Source organism: Musca vetustissima, unplaced genomic scaffold (assembly GCF_032173495.1).
Source record: "Musca vetustissima isolate MV318-11 ecotype Yass unplaced genomic scaffold, APGP_CSIRO_Mvet_v1 utg6013, whole genome shotgun sequence".
Taxonomy (NCBI): Eukaryota; Metazoa; Arthropoda; class Insecta; order Diptera; family Muscidae; genus Musca; species Musca vetustissima.
Genome location: NW_026889308.1, coordinates 1,207,579 through 1,223,225, shown reverse-complemented (window position 1 = coordinate 1,223,225; position 15,647 = coordinate 1,207,579). Strand labels below are relative to the sequence as shown.

Below are 15,647 nucleotides of genomic sequence, written 5' to 3'. Positions count from 1 at the left end.
AGATATAAAAAACTAGTATTAGTTAAAAAATTTTACAGTTTTGTTAAAAAAGTCAAATTTGCCGAATGTGCCCCAACCCGGGGTAGCTTCGGCATTTGATGGGGCACATTCGGCACCATAGTCATAGCCGGGTAATTATCATCGCTATCAGACTGGTTGAAATTCTGATCCTCTAAAGGCTCTATTTGGTTTTAATAAGCCACACAATGTTTGAATTATAGGGCTTTATTTTCTAGCGGCGGACGTTTACATCTCAAGGTCGCACACACCATCAGAAATAGGGGTTTTCTATCGCATTTTCGTCAATACAAGCACGTTTGATCTTAAATATGCAATTTCGAGCCATACTAAAGGATTAGTTTTAAAGACAAACTCAAAAACATTTTAAGGAAATAATATTGCACAATCTGTATATGGCCGAATGTGCCCCATTTTAAAATGCCGAATGTACCCCGAATGTACTTTTTATAGTTTTTTTCATTTTTTTCGATCGGATTTCTAAAACATTATATTTTTAAACATTTTTATAATAATACACATCGTAGTTAACCACTTTTTAATAATATTGTCTTAAAAATTTTAAAAGTTTTATACACGAAATACTTACGAAATGGGATTGAAATATTACAGAAACATCTATAAAAATACAAAATCCTGTGTATCTAAATAAGCTTATTAGCTAGAAATTTCAAACTTTGTGTCAGTTATTTATTTCGATATTCGATACCTATGTATCGAAACTAGTGATGTACGGTGAGAGATTCATATCGAAAACGCGATTGCCGAAGGTGCCCCGATGCCGAAGGTGCCCCAGTCTCCCCTACTTCATAACATGTTGCCACAACATCGCAGACATATCATTTTGTCGTAAACTACAAAATCTGCCGATATTGATTTGTAAACTATTAGACCAAAAACAAGGACTTCAGGTTCACGTTTCTTTTCAAATATTCTTCAAATTATATTCACACTTTTCACAATTGTTGTTCAAGTCATTTTCGTACATAACATTAGGAGTAGAACTAAACATATTGTATTCATGATTGGCACAGTAGTATCACGATATTAGGGCAAAATGGATAATCAGATCAGATTTGTGCGTTTTTGTTATTTAAATCTGGTAGCATCATTAAACGAATACTTTTAATTGGACCTTAACCTTTGTGAACCAATGTAATAGCATGTTGGTGATATCGGGAGGAATAGTGTAAGGGGTTAGTTATTAGTATGTACTACAAATGCGTGGGGATGCGTTATTCATATACAGAATATAGTTATTAATTAATAAATTTGTCAAGAATGTGAAGTGTTGATCCACGTTTTGCTTGTCAACTGAAATATTATATATATATGATTGTAAAATCAATGAATGGATGTCGGAGGTCCCTTCTTTTAAGCGGTTCCTCCTCTAACAACTACAACCACAAGGTGATCCTCTTTAAATGATTCCTCGCTGACAGAAGAACATGTCCTCTTCAATAGATCTGCCGAAAAATCGCAAGGAGGAAATGCATACAAGACTCCTGTGGCTTCTGTTTCTTTGTTTAGCAAGGAAATTACGCCCGCGGCTTCTTTCTGTTTGAGATATGAGACCAAGTTACGTAGAGGTCTAGTTTGCACAGAACCATCTTCGGAATTATTTGTGGTTCCAGTAGAGCCAGCTAAGCCTAAGAATATAGCATGAGACGATGATGAGCTAATACGTTTCTGAACATCCTCTAATTTCGGCGGATCGAGTCGCAAGCGTTGAGTAATTCGTAAATTATGTTTCCCCTCTTCGTCTCTCATTAGTGACTCCACAATATCGGCGTCGCCGTCTGTAAGGTGGAACTTAGCTGGGAATAGAGAACTCTTTAGAATAAGGGCGCCTTGCCAAACAACTGTGCATTTGCGCGCTACATCTGAAAGAACTCGAGCTGATGCTAACGATGTTGATCCATTACGACGCTGTGACGAATCCGAGTCAGATCCCGGAGAATGTGTTCGCTTATGTGGAGATCGCGAGCGTGAACGATCAGCCCTAATTTCACGAGAACCCGACCGACCTCTTTCGAACCCAGGCTCACCGGGCGGGCGACGCCATTCATCTTCGATCCCACCTGGCGGAGGAATGGTCGATGTTGATGTTGCAGCTAATGCGCTGGGATGTATAGGACGGTGTACATCATTGGGGTAGTGGTAAGCTCCCCGACCACGACCGCGGTACCCTCCCCTGCCACGATATGATCCACGCGGCGGATATGGCGAGTATCCCCCGCGAGGGGCATAATGATGATGGTGGTGATGATGTGGATCTTCATAATGATAATCATATTCAGGCCGCCGGTATTCTGCAGCTGGAACAGCAGCTTCGTCGTATTTAGGCTTAAATGGAGCAGCTGTAGGCGTCACGCCTGGGAGCTCCGAGAAATCGGTTCTAAGTCTTCTTTCAGGACCTCCTAAGGGAAATCCACGCATCTCCTTTACAGCTGCAGTTGCTGCCTCTACAGTTTCATATTGAATATATGCGCATGTATCTCCTTTTTGATACTCGATTTTCTTGATGGCTCCGAAGCGATCGAACTCCCTTTCGAGTTGTGTTACAGATGTCCATGCACCCAAACCACCGACCCATATACGAGTGGCTGGAGTCACTTTCCCGTAGCCAATTTTGCATTGGAACTTTCCAATATACTGTCCAGACAATTCACACTTCGCTCTGTGTGCCATATCTAAATTTTGGTACCGCACAAAAGCAAATGCATTACCGGTGCCAGGTGGAGGCCTCTTGATGTCAATATCATCCACGATGCCATATTTACCAAAAATACGCCGTAATTCATCATCTGAAATCGATACTTCCAAATTGCCCGCAAAAAGTGTGCGTGTTGCAAGTGGGTCATCCTCCGGCTGGACATGATGTAAGTAATTGGGAAATTTATCTTTTTTGTTTTCTGGTTTTTCATAAGGTACATGTGGTCTTGGACCAAGGTGCCTAGGTGGACCACCGTAATGAGGTGGTGGCCCATGAATGTGTGGAGGGCCACGATGTATTGGTGGTCCTCTAGGTGGCATAGGATATTCATGATGTATGGGGCGGTATTCTCTAGAATGAGGATGGGATGAAATATGCGGTGGCCCATATCTATCGTAAGGATCCAATGGAGGTCGCCGGTGTTCCGGCGGTCCAGGTGGAGGAACGGGAACTCGGGAGTAATGGTAGCGATCATATTCTGGAGGTGTTATTGAACGCCCTCGTGCCCTATGAAGAAACATAATCATATATTTGAAAAATTGAAACGAAGATCACATGAAAGCAACAATACTTACCTATGCTCACCGCGACCGGAAGACTCGTACACTGGCTCCACCAGCGCAACTTTATCATACAGAACAATGCGGGGCTTATGGTGCTTAGCTTCTCTCGCATCTTCAGCTGTGCGGAAACACACATATGCCACCCTTTCATCCAAGTCATGGGAAATTCTAATGCTGAAATCTCCAAATTTTTTGTATTCACGATACAAAGTCTCCTTAATGAATTCATCGGATGCTTTAGAATGTAAGGCTGATACACATAACACTTTATAAGATGGCCTATCAGACGAAGGCATAGGTGCCCCTCGAATATACTCTTCCCGATGGGGAGATCCTCCGACGTAACGAGAACGAGGGCTAGGAGAACGGCCAACGCGGCGTCTTACTCGATCTGGAGACATACGTTCCGGCGAATCACCCGGCAGACCTCCATTATCATATGTACCCCGTCCCATAGCCGTAGAACGTGAGCGCGACGAATGACTTGTTCTAGATGGAGAGTCGCGTGAAGCGCTTCGTTTCATAGTCTGCAGTTTTACAGTAATGTGGTCAAGCTCAGCAGCTTCACGAATTATACTCATGAACAGCTGCACGAACTCCTTGGTAAAATCCGATGGCTCCAACAGTAAATCTAAAACAATATAATCATTTAGTCTATATACAATAATTGCTAAAAGAAAACTCGACAATTCTTGAGAGGAAATTATCTTTTAAAAACAAAATGGCGATCGGTGTCCGTTGCTGACTGAAAAGCCGTGGCTCAAAATGTGCACAAAAGTTTTAATTTAACAATGAAATGTGGTTTGCATACCTATTTGATAAAACTTGTCCTTTCCAGTACTGCAGCGTTCCAATAATTTACACAAATATAATTTTCTTAATTTCCTTACTATATATAAATTCAAGAGAAAAGTCTGCGCGACGAAAGCCGACTCTTATTATACAGAAAATCGCCGAATGATGGCAAATTCTGACTATCCAAATACTCGTTACTCAGATACAACTACTTGCATCTGCGTTAGGCCCGTAACTAAATTGATGCGTATGCGTACGACCAAGATCTATTAATAAGGTCACCAAGATAGCAATCGAAATCGGAAAACAGCTGTTTTTTCTCAAGTCTAATGTCAAAAATTTCGACTTTGTTTACGTTTTCATAATGGAAGTCAATTCACAATAATGCATTTTGACAGCAAACTTGAGAGGTATCGATAATCAGCTGGTCTCCCTTGGTGACCTTATTTATAGGCCATGCGTACGACTTTATTCATCCCATGGCCTATAAATAAGGTCACCAAGGGATACCAGCTGATTATCGACACCCCTAAGTTTGCTGTCAAAATGCATTATTGTGAATTGACTTCCATTATGAAAACGTAAAGAAAGTCGACATTTTTGACATTAGACTTGAGAAAAACAGCTGTTTTCCGATTTCGATTGCTATCTTGGTGACCTTATTAATAGATCTTGGCATGGCCTATAAACAAGATATATTAATAAGGTCACCAAGATAGCAATCGAATTTCATAATGCCATGTACAGACGAGCGTCGTTCGCTCTCTCATTCGTTGTTCGACCCTTAATTATGAAGTAATTACTTAGTTCCCCATACAAAATTGTCTGAACGAACACCGACTTTTGTACGTTGTTCAATTCGAATCACTCTCTGAATAACCAAGAAATTTGTCCCATCCCTAACAATTGAGAGTATTTATCGAAAATAAATTAATTTTGACAGCATGAAAATATTTATAAAATTTTCAAACTTTTTCAGAAAAATTGAAAATGATGAATGAAAAGTAATAAATTGTATAGATTTTATATATGCAGCAGAATGTAAATTTTGTTTTCTACATAATGCAATATGCAGTTCTTTTCCATTGGTTCTAATTAGCGTACAAAATAAGAAACAAATGTGGGGAAACTCAAACAAAAAATTCTCCAAATTTTTATATGTGACAGTATGTGACATTTGAATTGAGAAAATATAAAAATGTATTAAAAACAACAACATTTTCAGAACAAATGGAAAACATGAGTGAAAAGTATTTAGATATGGGTTCTTATTATATTCAGAATAAAGAGAATAATTTTTTCTATTTAAATTCATAGGTAATACACACAAATAAGTTGAGATTTCGGTGTAAAAGGAGAAACAAGAAATTTGATAAAGAAAACTCTGATGACATGAATTAAGAATAGTGTTGTATAAACGGGTTAATTCATGTACGTAATTCTGAGAGCGAACTACGTTGTTCGAATGCCCGTCAGAACATGGCATAATGGAAGTCAATTCACAATAATGCATTTTGACAGCAAACTTGAGAGATATCGATTATCAGCTATAATGCATTTGACAGCAATAATGCAATAATGCATTTTGACAGCAAACTTGAGAGATATCGATTATCAGCTGGTCTCCTTAGGTGACCTTATTTATAGGCTATGATTAATAGATATCTGTCATGGCCTATAAATAAGGTCACCCAGGGAGACCAGCTGATAATCGATATATCTCAAGTTTGCTGTCAAAATGCATTATTGTGAATTGACTTCCATTATGAAAACGTAAACAAAGACGACATTTTTTACATTAGACTTGAGAAAAAACAGCTGTTTTGTCTGCTTTTCCACAGGCAAATTTTTATTTGGCAAATACTGAGTTTGTAGGCGAGAGGGGTGCGAGCAAGAAAATCAAAAATTTGCCTGTTCAGAATTTGCCGTACACGCAAATTCTGCTTTTCTCTGTTCGTTGAAAACAATTTTGTTGACATTTCCTTTTGAACCTATTCGATTTACTGACACACAGCCGGCTTTTGTTTACAAACCTGTTGCTTTAATTTGTGCAAGTGAAATTTAATTTTTAATTTTTGCAATTTATATAATAAAATATATAAAAAATAAATAAAATATTAAAATCTTTAAAATGCAAGCACTTTTGACTTTTATTTTCTTTCTTTTGTATTTTGATTCGCAAATTTGGCAAAGAAAAATTTGCTAATGGAAAAGCAAGCGAAAATTTCAAAAGGGAAAACAAAAAATTTGCCAAATAAAAATCTGCCTGTGGAAAAGCAGACATTCCGATTTCGATTGCTATCTTGGTGACCTTATTAATAGATCTTGATATCTGTGGAACGTTTTTTTATCAATATATCAGAAGGCATTTGCAAATAGTGGACAGTGTGTGGAAGTACGACGAATAAGACAAATAAGCGGGGTACACAACATTGAGTATAGAATAAAAATATTAACAAATTGAAAAAACATAATTTTCTAAGTGAAATGTATTAAAAATATTGACTTTTAGAAAATAATAAAATATTCAGGAAGATAACAATGGATGATAAAACAACAACAGGTAGTCCTTATGACATGGACTCAACGACCTTCGACTCGGAGAAGTATTTGGAAAAGCTGCTGAAGGCAAGTAGCAAGTAATATCTTATTAAAGACACTTGCTGACATAAGTTAAGTTTAGGGGCTCATCTACGATATTTACCACAGGCTATTTTCGAACATTTTATATTTAAATAAAATGTATATGCTTTATAGCAATACCAATATTACCTTCATCGACCATAAATCCGAGATGTCCCCCTAAATACAACTTTGCGTTACGCAGAAGTCATTCATAAGCTTCATATATATACTTAGAGAAATTTTCTTATAGGATTATTCGCTGAAACAGATAATGGACACTGAGGCAGCTGTTGTAAAAGATACACAGACTTTACACTCAGATATGCAAACGTTGGTCTATGAAAACTACAATAAATTCATCTCGGCAACCGATACTATACGCAGAATGAAGAATGACTTCAAACAGATGGAAACCGATATGAACTTGTTGAAAGAGAAGATGGGTACAATCACCAATTTTAGTGAACAGATAACGGGAACACTTCAAGGTACAAGATCACAGCTGTGTAAACTTTCGGAAAAGCACTCGTTGCTGAAACGCTTGCAGTTCCTATCATCCTTGCCGGCCAAATTGAAGGGACACATAGAGGAGCAAAACTATGTGCAATGTGTACAAGACTACTTGCATGCAAAGAAGGTTTTTGAACAATATGGGCAACAGCCATCGTTTGATGGCATAAGAAAAGACTGCGACATAATAATGACAGATCTAAAGCAGCAGCTAAGATCGGAGTTTTATATAACGGGAAAGACGGCAGAAACCTTAACAAAAATTGGGGAGCTACTGCTACAACTGGGTGATAGGCCGTCTGATCTGGCATCGGGTATGTTAGTTTGTGCTTCAAAGCGACTGCACGAGCATATTGTTATGCTTCAAGATCAAACCGAACGTGATATGATCGAATTCGTTGACTTGGGCATCGATGGTTTCCTCAGCGATCTAACATTGGTAGTTACGGCCTATTACGACATGTTCGTAGCGAAGCACTATGATAAGGAAAGGGATGATTTCCAGGAATTTACGTTAAAAGAGCTGAACGTATTTTTGAACGACAACATAGATAAGTATATGACGCTCGTCCAGGACCGAGTTGAATCGGACATAGGTCTCGGCGACACACACATTATGCTCAGAGCATTGGATCGTCTACATCGACGGTTACTAGCTATGCGCAATATTTGCTGTGGTCTCGAAATCCAAAGAAATACCATAGATATTATTATATCGGCGGCACATCAGTTAATTCAGACACATTCCAAGAACCTTAGAGACCATTTTGCCGATAGTTTGAGTTCTGTTCGCCTTTCGCTGGTTTCCACGAAGAGCGACGCCATAGTATCGGGTGCACATCTAAATGATCTTATAACCAGTCTCTATGTAACGCTCATGGAAAAAGTGCGAGGCGTTCTACAGGATCTATTAGTTTTTCTTCAAACTGATTGGTCTTTCAACATAAAATGTGACTATAAAGGAGCTCTTTGCGTCGAAGGTATACGCGAAAACCTCTTGGTTGGGTTTCTGCGTCACATTTCAAGAGTAATAAATAGTTTTGGCGACTCATCCACATCTAGTCCGCCCAACTTGTTGTTAGTGCTGTCAAAAACGTGTTTGGAAATGGAACAAAATGGCATACATGTACTAGTAAGTGACATTTTTTAATTGAATGGATGTCCTTGATAAACTGTATACAATTTAAAGGTCAGCCTAGTGGATGATTTGTACGAAATAGATTCTGAGAATAGCACTACACTAACACATGAAACGGAGATTTGCGCTGAAATGAGAGAAACCGCTCAGAATCTACTTGATAATTATGTCCGTTTACAGGGCCTGAATATTTCACAAATGTTACGCAAAAGCGTCGAGACACGCGATTGGCTCAACTGTCTTGAGCCGAGAACAGTGCGGGCTGTGATGAAAAGAGTTGTCGAGGAAATGTCATCGATAGAGACCGTTGTAGCCAGTTTGTATGAACAACAGCCGCAACAGCACGAACGCACAACAGCCAGCAGTGACTCAAGTCGTAAGACCCATTTTAGTAACATGACTGGCTCGAAACAGCAATTCCGTTCCAATTGGTCCAACTACACTCCATCGCAACTAGAATCCTCCTATGTTTCCAATATTCACAGGCTGTTTTCAGAAAAGATAGAAATTTTCACATCAGTGGAATTTTCAAAGGTCTCAATAGTTACAGGCATAATTAAAATTGGCTTAAAGGTACCCCAATATAAACTGTTGCTAAGCAATAGCCGACCTAATAATTTTTTTTTATAGACTTTTCTAGAATGCGTTCGAGTGCGTACTTTCAGCAAATTTGGTTTACAACAGATCCAGGTTGATACCCATTATTTACAGATGAATTTATGGCGGTTCGTCAAGGACGAGAAGTGGGTTAACATTTTGAATTATATCACATTCTACATCATTGCATACCATTTATTTTTCAGTTTGATCAATTATTTATTGGATGAAATTTTGGGTTCGGCCGTCCACAGATGCCTGGAATCTACTCTAATGGAACCGAATGCCGTTGAAATTATATGTGAAAGGGGCTAGTAATACTAACACATCTGACCGGACATGCATTTTCACTGTAACTATTTATAAATATAAATCTTTAGTAATAATACATATTTTTATTTATAAATTATTATTCCCCTAAATAAATTACAAGGGAATGCATAGGCGTGGTAAAGAAGAACCATGAATGTTAAAAGTAGGCATTCCTTTGTAGTTCTAGACAGTGAATAGTATGAATATTTTGATTTAATCGGACAATGAATACAAAACTTTCAAATGATATTGCTCATAATTTTAAATAAGTTGTATTTAGGAATATTGATACTATGTTAAAAAAAGTCTATTTGAATAAATTTTTTAAAATTTTTCCGACCCGCAACCACATTTTTGTATATGGCAATCTTGTTCTCTATCTGCGTAAACCACGTTGGCTTGCCTTTTCAGTTGTCGACAAATTGCGCGTGGGTGACCATGTTTTCACAGTGTCTTTGTAAACTTTTATTCATTTGGTTGTAAGGGCGCTGGAAGAATTCTGTGATAGTTTTCTTTTGTCAAACAAATTTTTTGCATTCCAATAATCATTTCCAACATAACTAATGTAATTTCTTTCATATATATTTATTACAAAAAAGTTATTATAAATTTCCGTAAAATGCCATGGGTGGGGCACCTTTCAACATGCCCATTAAACTCGAGTAAAAAACGGAGTTTTTAACTTTTGGCTTCGATTTCTCAAAATTTCAAATGGGCTAATAAGATTACGAAATTAACTGTATTTTTCACCATATTAATTTTTGTTTTTAAGTCATTTTATGTTTTAATAAATTTTGATCTAAATTTTTTAAATTTTGAACATTTTTTATATATTTTTTAATGAATAAATGCATTTTTGATATGTATGAATAAAATACATACATATTTGAACATAAATACTGTAAAAAACATGTTCAAAAATGGCAACTCTAGTTCAAAGCTGCCCCCCTGGGGGGGCAGTTTTGAACTCTTTGACTTCGTCCATTAAAACAGTAATAAAATATATTTATCAAGCTTAAAGTATGTCATATGTATATTCATTTTAAAGGTTACATATGTACCTATTAGTTAAAATTTATAAGAAACCAAAAAGGATAAAATAAAAAAATTTATAAGGCCTACAAATTGTACAGTCTAGCTTAATGTATATATTATAATTGGATTTTTATCTTTGCAAGATAAATCTGAGATTTCCTCGGTGCTGTACATTTCTTCCGCTGGGGATGTAGTTAGTAGAACGTTGTGGGTTTCTTCAGTATCGGCTGTATCAATTATGAGAAGCGCTTGTGTGTCGGTTTTGGCATTACTTAGGACAGAAATGGGAGGAATTGGCGGTTGGTTCAAGTGGGCATTCTGTTTTCGTATTTTTCGTGTTTCTTCAAATTCTCTTGGGTGAATTTTCTTTCGATGGGAATGCATGTTAGCATTAGAATTGAACGTCTTGGGGCAATGAGGACAACGGTAGAGGACCTCACCAGTGTGCACTGTCATATGCTCCTTCAAAGACAGCGGCTTCTTAAAGGTTTTGCTACAAATACTGCACTTGTAGACTTTGTCGGAGCCATGTACATACCGTTTGTGGCTTAGCATAGCTGTTCGACTCGGCGATACCTACAAAACATTGTCGTAGCATAAATAGAAAAAGAAAATGTTTTTCTTACCTTTCGACAAATATCACAAACATGAGACTGTTTCGCTTCTAAATGACGCTTTTTATGCTTATTTAAGGCGTATTTATCTTTGTGCCATGATCCACACATATCACATTGTACTTTAGGGAAAGTTACGCCCTGATGTTCCATTTGGTGTCGTTTAAATGCGGCAGGTCCACGTATAACCTTAGCACAAATGTCACACATCGTGCCATAATGACAATGTTCTTTACCGTGTTCTACCAATTCTTCGATTGTTTCGAACCTAAAGTGGCAGTGGAGGTGTGTCTAGAATAGTAGTAAAATTCCAATATTTAAAAATACCTTCTATTACAATTTTTACATGTTGTGCTTCGGTCACGGTGTGTAAACATTTTATGCTGTTCCAAAAGATACTTCTTAGCAAATTTCTTTGAACACTGTGGACATTCAAATATCTTATCCTCTTCTTTCTGGTGTTTAAGAAGGAAATGGTTACGCATTGATTGTCGATCCACAAATGCCCGGTCGCAGTCCTCGCATCTAACACAGATTATATAATTAGCGCCTATTATTAGAAACAATTCAGCCACACCTACCTGAAGTACTCCGGATCCAAATGATGGCGAATGTGATCCAATAGAAGGGCCCTCTTGAAAAATTTCTTGTTACAACACTTTGCATAGCCCCTCTTAATTCCATGTTTCCGCATATGAACTCGCAAGCTTGCAAAGTTTTCAGTTTCCGTGCTGCAAGCGTCACACTGCAGTGTCATGTATTGACCAATTTGGGCGTCTATTTCCTTCATTTTGACTTTGTACTGTCGGGTTTTTTCATCGGATTGCATTCGATTATCTTGCTGATTCGTATTCGATTCGTCGACAACTTTTTTGGGACGACCTCTCTGGTTGTTGGCTGTGTTGACACCGTTGTGTGTCTGTTTTTCATTTGCAGTAGCATACTTATGTCTGGTGGATCTTCTTATTTGAGGTATCTTAGAAATCCCTTGTTTGCTATCAACAGAGCCGTTATTAAGAATTTTCTTCATAAAATCCTCTCCATCAAATGACAACTCATTCGGACTTTCGCATTGGCTATCTGCGTTATCAAGAATTTCGTCGCGCAGCGATGATCTGTCATCATCGCGATCACCTAACGCAATGGCGGCAGCCTCTTCAAAAGTTTTCTCAAGATCTGTTGTATTTTCCATCAGTATGTCGAGCGGAACGTGGCAGTTGATTTCATGTTCATCAGGTTCGGGTTTTGGCAATGAATGGAAACTAAAAATATCTTCCATGGATCGGGGTTTAGATTTGGCATTTTCCGTTTTGACAACAAATCTCTCCGTCATGTGACGGTGGGCCTTCTCCACCATAAGAAAAAAATCATGAAAATCGCCTAATTTCCTATAACATTGGCAGCATATTCCCGTAGATATGGGATCATCACTTCGAGGCTATAAGCAAATGTAAATGAAATATACGATATACGTTTTTGATAAAATGAAGCCAATATCGCAGGGAATGCGTAACATGTTAATTGTTCTGTTGTTTACCTCAAACCAGAAGTACTTTCCAATAACACAAGCAATGTTGTATCCTTCAGCAGAGTCGAAAATATTAATAAGATTTTGTATGTCGTTGAGACATAAACGACAAATCATTTTTATATATTAAACACATAAAAGAGTTTCTGATGTGGATGTGAGTCGACTACAGAGTCAAAGAGTCTTTGGCATGGCCCATGGCCTATAAATAAGGTCACCAAGATAGCAATCGAAATCGGAAAACAGCTGTTTTTTCTCAAGTCTAATGTCAAAAATATCGACTTTGTTTACGTTTTCATAATGGAAGTCAATTCACAATAATGCATTTTGACAGCAAACCATGGCAAGCCATGGCATGGCCTATAAATAAGTCCTAATTTAGATTAGGCGAGTTTACTTGCGGCAAGTCTTTGTTTGTAGGAGAGAGGGGCAAGGGGAATAGAAATAAAAAAAATTGCTCGTACCGACAATTTTCTGGCAATTTGTTTTGTGTATTTCGTATTTGTTGACGTTTTATATATATTTAAATGTGAAAAAACAACAAATAGAAACATATTTTGGAAACCGAATTGCCTTGTATAGACGCATGAAGCAAGTTCAAAAGAGAACGACAAGAATTGCCGCAAGTAAACTCGCCTAATCTAAATCAAGACTAAGGTCACCAAGGGAGACCAGCTGATTATCGATACCTCTCAAGTTTTCTGTCAAAATGCATTATTGTGAATTGACTTCCATTATGAAAACGTAAACAAAGTCGAAATTTTTGACATTCGACTTGAGAAAAAACAGCTGTTTTCCGATTGCGATTGCTATCTTGGTGACCTTATTAATAGATCTTGCTTTGGCAGAATCATGGCCTATAAATAAGGTCACCAAGGGAGACCAGCTGATTATCGATACCTCTCAGGTTTGCTGTCAAAATGCATTATTGTGAATTGACTTCCATTATGAAAACGTAAACAAAGTCTACATTTTTGACATTAGACTTGAGAAAAAACAGCTGTTTTCCGATTTCGATTGCTATCTTGGTGACCTTATTTATAGGCCATGGGCAGAATTGAATCTAGGGATATGTAAATCGACTTTCGACTTATCGAGTTTTTGTATAGAACAAGATCAAGGTAGATATACAACATGGCCTATAAATAAGGTCACCAAGGGAGACCAGCTGATTATCGATACCTCTCAAGTTTGCTGTCAAAATGCATTATTGTGAATTGACTTCCATTATGAAAACGTAAACAAAGTCGAAATTTTTGACATTAGACTTGAGAAAAAACAGCTGTTTTCCGATTTCGATTGCTATCTTGGTGACCTTATTAATAGATCTTGATATACAAGGTAGCCGCATCGGCGAATTTCTACAACAAACATCGGTTGTTGTATTTTGATATGTCAAAAATATTTTGCCAAAACAAACAGATTGACAAGATTTTTTTACACAAATTCTTGTAGAAAATGTTAATAAAAGTATTGCCAAAAAATCTTTTCGAAATTCGGAGATTTTCATTTATAATTTTGTTTTTTAATTTTTTGGTTCAACAACATGGATAATCTATAAATTTTGGCGCTCTTAAGGAAAATAATTTAAGTTTTGAAATTTGAGTTTTATTCGGTTGTTCCTGGCTATATTTAAGTAGCAATATATTCTTGGTGATCCTTGAAAGGTTTTCTGGCTGGGTTTTCCGTGTTGCTGCAGTTTTTTTTTTTGGCGTTTATTTTGCTGAAGATGCCGTCGCAGTGTATTTGCTATGTCTGCAATGAACATATTGCAAAATCTAAATACAAAATTGGATGCACCGACTGTGCAAATTACTTCCAGTTGGATTGTGTGGGTGTATCTGAAAGTAAGGCTCGAGTTAATAAGGCTCTTAGATATACGTGCATTACATGTATCCGTGCTTCTGGTGGTGATGGTGTGGCTGGTGTTGTTGATCGTGGCGCTAGTGTTAGTTCGGTTGCTGGTGTGATGCCTGTTTCTAGTGCTTCTATTGATAATAGTGCTGCACTTGTTAATGCGGATGCCTTACGTAGTTTGCAGAATATGTTATCTACCATGAAGCTAAAGATGGATGCTTACATGACACAGTGTATGCAGGAGTTTAAATCCCAAACAGATGCTCTTTTTGAATTGTACAGTGCTGAATTTTCTGAGGTGAAGAGCAATATCACTGAGCTGAAGCAGTCCGTTTGTGATCTGAAGTTAACTGTCAGTGAAATGAAAAACACTTCTATTAGTGTGGAAAAGAAGTTAATAGATAGAGTCCATTAATTGGAATTATATAATGCTATGCTCCAGCGCAGACTGAATCGATCGAATGCCATTATTAGAGGATTGCCGGACAATATAAAAGACCTTAGAGCGCTAACTGTAAATATTGCTAAGGTTTGTGGGATGCAACTGGTGCCTAGAGATTTGCAGCACTGTTGTTACATATCTGACCGTAGAGCGGTGTTGGTGAAATTTAACTCTGTACAGGATAGAGATTCACTGATGCGTAATTACTCTAAAAAGGGTCGTATTCTTCGGAAGGAAGTAATTGAGAATTGCATTGTGGAGTCTCGAGTGTTTATAAATGATCACTTAATTAAGTCGACCTCCAAACTTATACGGCATTTATATTAGAGCCTTTTACCGGGTTAACCTACTTTATGAGGATTTATTTGGCATATATTCAAAGGAATTGAAAATTTAAACCCACTGGGTTAACCAAATCCGGTTCAATGTAAACGACCTTTTATCTATGCCTGTAGAGATTTGCTTAAAAGGAAGCATATTAGAAAATTTAAGCTGCTTAACGGTGATCAGCCCTTGGTTGAAGTTCTTCTTCCTGATGGAACGAAAACTAGGTTCGAGCAGCAGGCAGAACATTCATTGTGGTGGTGGTAAGCTTACGTATGCCCATTTGAACTGTCAGAGCATTCGTCCGTCTAGATTCAATAACAAATTGGATGAGATAAAGTGTCTACTTGTTGGCAGTGGAATTGATTTTTTTGGTGTGACTGAGTCTTGGCTTAACTCAGCTGTCTCATCGAGGTCATTGAGAGTTCCTGGCTATAAGGCTCTACGTAGTGACCGCATTGGCCGTGTAGGTGGCGGTGTTATGTTGTATGTATGTGACAGATTGTCATATAAGGTGGTTTTTAAATCGGATCATTATGGTGTATGCGAGTCTTTGTGCGTCGAGCTGTGTTT

General features: G+C 37.7%; 3 protein-coding genes across 3 annotated transcripts; 1 reads left to right on the top strand and 2 right to left on the bottom strand.

The window, feature by feature from the left end:
* Positions 1–1,392: 1,392 nt before the first annotated feature.
* LOC133336997 (RNA-binding protein spenito) lies at positions 1,393–3,878 on the bottom strand. The gene is made up of 2 exons (XM_061545261.1): positions 3,310–3,878; positions 1,393–3,241 (listed from the first exon to the last, which is right to left on the bottom strand). Exons 1-2 carry the CDS (start codon positions 3,876–3,878, stop codon positions 1,393–1,395), a joined length of 2,418 nt encoding a protein of 805 aa, XP_061401245.1.
* Positions 3,879–6,633: 2,755 nt separating this feature from the next.
* Positions 6,634–9,277, top strand: LOC133337054 (vacuolar protein sorting-associated protein 51 homolog). Its single transcript, XM_061545318.1, has 5 exons — positions 6,634–6,720; positions 6,968–8,359; positions 8,417–8,938; positions 8,996–9,108; positions 9,169–9,277. Exons 1-5 carry the CDS (start codon positions 6,634–6,636, stop codon positions 9,275–9,277), a joined length of 2,223 nt encoding a protein of 740 aa, XP_061401302.1.
* Positions 9,278–10,408: 1,131 nt separating this feature from the next.
* Positions 10,409–12,568, bottom strand: LOC133337044 (transcription factor grauzone). The gene is made up of 5 exons (XM_061545308.1): positions 12,461–12,568; positions 11,505–12,361; positions 11,251–11,448; positions 10,936–11,191; positions 10,409–10,885 (listed from the first exon to the last, which is right to left on the bottom strand). Exons 1-5 carry the CDS (start codon positions 12,566–12,568, stop codon positions 10,409–10,411), a joined length of 1,896 nt encoding a protein of 631 aa, XP_061401292.1.
* Positions 12,569–15,647: the final 3,079 nt, after the last annotated feature.